The sequence below is a fragment of the Chanos chanos genome, chromosome 14 (genome assembly GCF_902362185.1).
Source record: "Chanos chanos chromosome 14, fChaCha1.1, whole genome shotgun sequence".
Lineage (NCBI taxonomy): Eukaryota > Metazoa > Chordata > Actinopteri > Gonorynchiformes > Chanidae > Chanos > Chanos chanos.
The window spans coordinates 2,391,037-2,399,496 of NC_044508.1; the positions used below are offsets into that span (position 1 = coordinate 2,391,037).

Below are 8,460 nucleotides of genomic sequence, written 5' to 3' on the forward strand. Positions count from 1 at the left end.
TGTTTGTTTGTTTGTTTTCGGGAGTTTTCAGGCTGTTGGGAATAAGCTATACGGAGAACACAGACTGGGACGATCCATATAAAAATGAAATCTTAAGAAAAAAATTGTCAATCCAGAGACTTTGGACCTGAAAAGGAGAGGGAGAGACTTTCTGCAGATCCACTTACACAATACTGCTGGATCCCGTATCCTACCATAGCAAAAAAGTCTGTAAATTTTACCTACGTTTCAAGGTTGGTTTAAATTAATAGCAAATACAAAGCGAGTGAAATGATTCTGACGGCAACCTCTTGAAGTGCTTTTGTTGCAAACTTTACGTCTACGGGTTCAAATGTACATCTGTCCAGGCTGTGAATCCTCTATCTGTGTCTCTTTGAGGTCTTGTCGGTGGTGAATTCCTTTGTTCATCGCCATGGTGATGTTTCCTTTTGCCACTCGGATAGTTTGTTGCTACTTGAAGCCTCCCTAGTTTTCCCACAATCCCTTTCTTGTCAGTCACTCCTCAACCCCCTTCATATCCTCCGGCGAAAACAAATCTTTACCCTCCCACTTTCTTAGCCTTTCTCCATTTCTCTCTACGCTTTTTTTTTTCTTTACTGCTTTTCTTTGCCCCGCCGACATAACAGTTATTCTTCTCTCCTTCTGTGCAAAAGGCATTACAGGTGAGTTTGATCCAGAGTCCGGCACCACCTCACTTATCCCCTCACAGATTGTCTTGCAGTCTCTCCATATACGTTCTGAGCTCGGCCGACTGGCCCAAGTCCATGTCCTGACACACCCACTTGATGTCGTCCTCGTTGCCGACGAGGATCGAGTTGGTGTACGGCCCGCCGCCTTCGTCAGGCAAAACCGTGGCGAAGGACGTGAACTTGACCCGTTTGCGTTTGACCGCGCTGGGAGAGTTGTTGAGCGGCTCCGACTTTCCGGAAGGGTCTTGGCCCGGGCAAGCTCGCGGGTCGGACGACAGGGTCCGGGGCAGGCCGGGGACGTGGGCGGAGCTGGAACCGTTGCCGTTGAGCAGGTACTTACTCTCCTCGCAGCTCTCGCTGCGGTCGATCGCTGTGGTGCACTCCTCCGGCTGCGGGAGCCCACCATGGTTGCCGTGGTGGTCCAGGAGGTCGGCCTCGTTGCCTAACCACACCCAGTCGTGGGCGTGGTTCATATTGCCCTGCTCCAGCACCGGGAGCTGTTTGTGCCGGTAACGGAAAGCGAAACTCACACAGTTGATGAGAAACACCAGGATAGCGAGGCAGAAGACTCCCAAGAGGGCGTACATTCCAATTTCGAGGTCCGAAAGACCCCGTGGACTTTGGGTCAGGTCGCTCTCCGCACCTCTTGGGAGATCCACTTGGGCAGGGTAACTCGTAAAGTCCGTGGCTTTGTTTGGGCCTCCACCAGGACTCTGCTTGCTGTTGCCTCCACCGATGCGGTGGGTGACGGAGGACTTGGTGGTGGTGCTTACCTTCCTCAAGGCGCCTTCTTCCCGGTCTGACCCGGCGCTGTTGAGCTTCCAGCTGTCGGGCCCGGACTTGTCCGTCTGCGAAACCTTTTGACGCTGCTCGCTGGTGCTGTTATCCTCCGGGTCACCGTTCGGTTCCTCGGTTTGACCTTTGCCCTTCTGCTCGACGTCGTTCTGCCCGAATTTCACCTGCACGCTCCCCACGCCCATGGCCAGCACGCTCTTCCTCTTGGATTTCTGACACGTCTCTGAGATGACCATCTCCACCCGGACCAGTGACCCTTGACCTTCTCCCTCAGCCACCACCACGGGCCAGCGTTGAGGCGTCTCCTGATAGGTAGAGACCACCGCTTCATCCAACGAGGTCGCGGTCAGCGTGAAGTCCTTGGGATCATAGATATCGAGTGGAGTCACAGAACCGTCACTGTACTGGATCCAGACACTGATGGCTGCTTCCTGTGAGCGCATGAGAAAGAGGAGGAGGGAGAGGGACAGAGGAACAGAGGGATAGACAGGCGAGAGAGAGAGAGAGAGAGAGAGAGAGAAATAAAGAGAGAGAGAACAGAGGGAGACAGTTGAGTCATGACAATAGAAAGCTTGTCTGACCTTGGAGAGAGAGCCAAGCTGCTGTATAACCTACAGTGAGCTACAAACTGACAATCCCTGCCAAAGCCAGTGACAACAGAGCCAAAGATTCAAGGAAGAGAACAGAGAGCTAAAGAGAGAGAGAGAGAGAGAGAGAGCGAGAGAAAGAGCGAGGGAACACAGAGATTGTACTCATGTGAATGGTGAACAAAGTCAATAAGATGATGGGAAAATTTCTTTCTTAAAAGAAAATGGGGGGAAATAAAAAAACGTATAATTTCCCCAGAGCCACTATAAGTCTCTCTTTAATCCAAAAAAAAAAAGTCTTAGTTTAGTAAGGACCACATAAACCTTTGAGAAAAGTAATTAAATCTATACGCTGGAAACAACTATTTATTTCTGCATCCCTTGATAATGAGAAAAAGAGTAATACAAATGAAGTAATGAAAATGAACTGCAGGTTAACGGCAAAGATGAGAAGAGGGAGGAAAAATCATTTTCAGCTTCAACAATTGCACCACTGGAATAAACTAAACCAAAGTACACAAGGATAAAAAAAAAAAAACAAAAACAAAAAAAAAAAACACAAACACTCCATAGATACTTGAATAGCAGCAATTGCTGGAGCACCAGAAAACATCCATGAACAAAAAGGGAACGAATAAGACAGAGCAGTCCTGATTTAGGAAAAGAAGAAAAAAAAAAACAAAATTTGGGGGTGTGGGTTCAAACTGAATGAGAATAAATGAGGGTGGTTAGCCTGCGTGGGGCTGGTGGAGGTCGGGCTGTGGCTCCGCCCCCACACGTTCACAGACGCTTCATCCGCAGGTCGTCTGTGTGGGAATGGCCTCACAACGACACGGAGAGAGTGAGAGCTACTTTCAGAGCTGCAGAGATGAGATGATTGTGAACAACCGTATTTCAAAGTTGAGTATTTAGAGGAGACAATGAATGTGTTAACATGAAGTGGAAAAAAAAAAAAGAAAAAACGTTGCAGATTTGAGATGAGAATTTTATTTTCAGCATGTCAAAACCGTTTTGGTTTCGTTTTTGGTGCATGTTTTCTGCCCGTGTTTTTGGTGCGTTTTTTGATACATGAGCGACAACAGTGTGAACAAACAGATTTGTTTTGTTGACTAGACTGGACAAGGCATTAAAAAACAAATTCCTGCCTTTTTTATCATGATAGAAACCCTTCTGCTTTCCTCATTCTCGTTAAATGATCAACACATAACAACAAAATACCGCATATTTACATCTTGTAAATATTAAAAAGTACCCAAATATCCCTTCACCCCGAAACCACCTGCTCTTTCCTCAATCACATCAACCACCCCCTTCCTCATGGATACACTGTCATGGATACTGGTTGCTACGGTGATCGTGTACTCTCACCTGCTTGGGGGTGTGGAACAGCTCGTTGGCGGTGGAGGTGATGTAGATGGCTCGGCTGTCGCTGGGGCTCGGTTGTAGCGACAGGGACAACGAGGCGACCAGCTGAACCCCGAGGTCAGAGATCGTGACCTTGTCGTCCAAGACTGTGATGGTCTTCTCGGCCAGGATGGAGTCCGAGAGAGGGGACAGTACCTAGAGAGATAACCCACAGAGACACCAAAGACTGGCTGTTACTATGTGGACAGGTGACCTGAGGCTGCAAACCGCTGGAGCGACCGTGGGGGTCCTTGTCCTGTTCAGGGGTGCATAAGTTTGGGGTTTCCCTGAAGTAACCTCTGTTATTGGGTCAAATCCCTGACCGCTTCACCATTTCCACTGGCAAGCTCTTAGTCGGGTCAGAATGTTATACAGGATAATAGAATGATAATCTAGATTATGCAATGTAAAATCTAATTTACTACCTTAACAGCAAAATGTTACCAACTCAACTCAGGCTCAAAAAAACCAACCAACCAAACAAACAAACAAAAAAAAATTTTAAATTTCAAAATAAGCTGAATTCGCCAAAAACTTGTCTGAATTTGCCATCGCGGCTCGTATTTTCATTACATGTTTTCAGAAATTGAGATTTTTACACTGTGCACACAAAGAGGCAGCCCGTCAAAAAACGGACCAAATAATAATGATACTAATTTTAAAAAAAAACTCCCTCCACAAAAGCTCTGAGCCAAAGCCACTAATACGGGCGTCAGTCAGTGAAGAAAGGGACTGGTGCTACACAGCGCACTGAGGCAGCGTGGGACAGATGACACCACTGCTGTACAAAGGAAAGTCGGAATAAACATGTCATTGTCAAGTGTAATCTGTAGTTACTGTGGGCCGACGAGCGCGTTGACTGACACGGCGGGGAATTCCAGAGCGCGAGGGAGGAAGGGAAAAGGAAAAAAACAAACAAACAAAACAAAACAAACAAAAAAAAAAAAACGTGGTTTGATGAGTGGACTGGTGTCGTACAGTAAAATGTACTGTACACACCCCTGTCTGTGCAGCTTTTAAATAAACGTCACCGTTAGTGGAGCCTAGGAATCTCCTCAAAACACGTGAAAATAAACAATCACAAACGCACGCTCATAAACGCGCTTTATGAATAAATTAATCAAGCGTTTTTTACAACCTAGTTACTGCCAAACATTTATATATGTAAACAACGCTCCCCAGCTGTAAACAACATTGTGTTCACTCAGATAAACAACGAACCTGACACCAATCTCGGAGATTTAGTCATTTTATCACTCTCTCTCCATCTCTCCTCCCCAACACACACACAAACACACACACACAAACACACACACACACACACTTGTTAATGAAGGTGCGGTGACACCTTTAGAGAGGCAGGTGTGAGCTTCCTGTTTCAGGTATGTACTCTACGTGTTACTACCCTCTCAGTCTATTCTCTACTCAATTCTCATTTCTCATCTGTTTGTTCTTTACTGTACTTCTTTTTTCTTTTTTAACATGTTCACGGAAAAAGACAAAATAAAAGTCTCTATGCATTCCATCTTCATACGTTTCCTGAACACGTTTAAGTTTCTAAAGACAAACAAAACGACTCTGAGTGATTGAAGGCATTGCGACATTCAAATGAACTGTGTGAATAGTGAAACAACTCAGACACTCAGATGAACTGTGTGAACAGTGAAACGACTCAGACACTCACATGAACTGTGTGAATAGTGAAACGACTCAGACATTCAAATGAACTGTGTGAATAGTGAAACGACTCAGACACTCAGATGAACTGTGTGAACAGTGAAACGACTCAGACATTCAAATGAACTGTGTGAATAGTGAAACGACTCAGACACTCAGATGAACTGTGTGAACAGTGAAACGACTCAGACATTCAGACATTCAAATGAACTGTGTGAATAGTGAAATAACTCAGACACTCAGATGAACTGTGTGAACAGTGAAACGACTCCGTGGGGTTCAGCTTTCCCATCATCAGCTACAGCTTCAGTTCCAGTCGCTCTTTACCGAACAGTAAACAGTGCCCTAACTCTCTCCATCAGACCAGGCTGTCCTGCTTGTCTGTCTGCACAGTGATGGAGTACACCGGATATGCTGCCGGCTCAAGGGCAGTAAAGAGAAAAAGAGAGAGAGAGACAGAGAAATAAGGACAAAGATCGTTTGGTACCTGAATGGTAGTGATGCCCAGGTCTCGACCCACCAGAACCCTGCCCTCCTGTAGACGGGCGATTCTGGGGTCCTCCACCTTCAGAAAGTCCAGAACCAGATCAGTGATGTCGGCCTGCCAGTCTGGACCCAGCATATAGACCAGATCCCCGCCCGGGTCGGTCGGCTCGGCCACGAAATGGGTCAGAACCCGGACTGAAGCGTACTGGTACTGCAGAGTACAGCCTTTCCCCTTCCTCTCATCATCCTCATCATCCTCACTGTCACGTGTAGGCCTGAGAATGGATGATACACATGTTTAAACACACAAACACACACTCCAACACACACGCGCACACACACGCACACTCACAAATACAACCACAAAATGCACATAGAGACACACACACACACAATACAACAACAAAAGTGCACATTGCCACTCACACACACACACACACACACACACACACACACACAGAGTTCCTGTGGTGATTTCACAGTAAGAATTGTGTGTCCGGTTAGCAGTGGAAAGTTTATGGTGTTTATGGCTGTAACAGTAGACATGTCAATATTTCATCAAGTCAACCTGTCTATTTGTACACTTACACTGAATATAACTCTCTATTGCCCTTTCTCTGTGAATGTCTTTCACCCTCATTCTCTCAGAATATAACTCTCTCTCTCTCTCTCTCTCTCTTTCACTGTGAATGTCTTTCACCATCATTCTCTCAGAATATAACTCTCTCTCTCTCTCTCTCTCTCTCTCTTTCACTGTGAATGTCTTTCACCCTCATTCTCTCAGAATATAACTCTCTCTCTCTCTCTCTCTCTCTCTCCTCTCTCTCTCTCTCTCTCTCTCTCTCTCTCTCTGTGAATGTCTTTCACCTTCATTCTCTCTCTGACTTTCTCACTACAGCCTTCTTATTCTGTGTGAGTATGTGTGTGAGAGAGTATGAGTGAGTGGTCTGAATGTATGTGAGTGTGTGGGTGTGTTTGTGTGTGTGTATAGGTGAAAAGGAGTTTGTCTTTAAAACTAGAGAGAGAAATTGTCCAAACTGAAAAAGGGGCCAGGCACACTCAGTGTAGGCTGTCAGGCAGGTATGACCCTGTAAAAATGCTCTTTCATACACACACAAACACACACACACACACACGCAGACACACACACACACACAGAATCACAAGGATATGAAGGTGGCAACACCTTGTCTCTGGAGGGAAAGGGGTGTGACTCGAGAAAGAGAGAGAGAGAGCAAGAGAGAGAGAGAGAGAGAGAGAAAAAGGGAGAGAGAGAAAAAGGGAGAGAGAGAGAGGGGGAGAGAGAGAGAGAGAGAGAGAGAGAGAGAGAGAGAGAGAGTGTATGTGGCTCTGTGTGAGAGAAACACAGGGCAGAAACAGGGCAGACAAAGACAGAGAGAGAAAAGTTAAATGAAAGTTCTCAGGAATTATTTGTCAATGTCCTTTTGTTTGTTTGTACTGTTGTTAAAACTGGAAGTTTGAAGGTCTGTCCATCCACACACACGTACGCTCACACAAACACACACAACGGAGAATACCCATTGATATTTGTTTTGTACTGTAACAGCGGATGAATTCTCTCAAACCTGTGACACACACCTTTCTGTCTGTCTGTCTCTCTCTCTCTATCTGTCTGTCTCTCTCTCTCTCTCTGCAACTTCTCCAGCTTCCAAACAATATAATGAAAAACATACATACCAAAACACAGACTTGACACACATCTTCACACACATGCACACATACACACACACACTCACACATACACACGTACCTCTTGTTTGGGAGGATAGGGACCCTCCAACCTTTGACCTGGCTCAGTTCAGCATCTGACACGTCAATCTGCAATGGTAACCGTGGCACCCAAACAGTCAGCTCCAGGTCAGAGGTCAAATACAGGTGCCTAAATGTAACCTTCACTGACTGACGACCTCTCATCTCCTTCCCATTAACCAACACTGCATCACAGGCCCCAGACACCTGACAGAGAGAGTGAGAGAGAGAGAGAGAGAGAGAGAGTTAGAGAGAGAAAGAGAGAGAGAGAGAGAGAGAGAGTGTTAGAGAGAGAAAGAGAGAGAGAGTTAGAGAGAGAGAGAGAGAGAGAGAGAAGCAAAAGCATATAGTGTCATTTTCTTTCTTTTGTGTACGTGTTTATGTGTCTGTGTCTGTTTCTATGACTGTGTGTGCACTAACCTTACATTTAAACGATCGAACAACTTTGTATTTGACTCAGACAACACAGAGAACATATGTGAAAGGATGTGTCTTTTCTTGCGCGTACATGAGAAGACAGACAGGTAAGGAAAAGAGGGGCAGCGAACAGAGTGGACAGACAGATCAGTTGCTGTGTTTTGGTGTTGGGTTTGTGATTGCGATTGTTGTCAGGTGTTTTGGTGTTGGGTTTGTGTTTGCGATTGTTGTCAGGTGTTTTGGTGTTGGGTTTGTGATTGCGATTGTTGTCAGGTCTTTTGGTGTTGGGTTTGTGATTGCGATTGTTGTCAGGTGTTTTGGTGTTGGGTTTGTGATTGCGATTGTTGTCAGGTGTTTTGGTGTTGGGTTTGTGATTGCGATTGTTGTCAGGTCTTTTGGTGTTGGGTTTGTGATTGCGATTGTTGTCAGGTCTTTTGGTGTTGGGTTTGTGATTGCGATTGTTGTCAGGTGTTTTGGTTTTGGGTTTGTGATTGCGATTGTTGTCAGGTGTTTTGGTGTTGGGTTTGTGATTGCGATTGTTGTCAGGTGTTTTGGTGTTGGGTTTGTGATTGCGATTGTTGTCAGGTCTTTTGGTGTTGGGTTTGTGATTGCGATTGTTGTCAGGTGTTTTGGTG

The 8,460-nt window shown here is 45.7% G+C and overlaps 1 protein-coding gene across 1 annotated transcript in view; it reads right to left on the reverse strand.

Annotated features, from left to right (window-relative positions):
• Positions 1-703: 703 nt before the first annotated feature.
• LOC115827822 (transmembrane protein 132C) overlaps positions 704-8,460 on the reverse strand; it is a 110,080-nt gene continuing 102,323 nt past the window's right edge. Inside the window, exons 5-8 of the mRNA XM_030791730.1 lie at positions 7,410-7,615; positions 5,640-5,913; positions 3,440-3,631; positions 704-1,915 (exon numbers count right to left, since the gene is read on the reverse strand). Coding sequence (XP_030647590.1) covers positions 704-1,915; positions 3,440-3,631; positions 5,640-5,913; positions 7,410-7,615 — 1,884 coding nt within the window. The remainder of the gene's footprint in view (positions 1,916-3,439; positions 3,632-5,639; positions 5,914-7,409; positions 7,616-8,460) is intronic.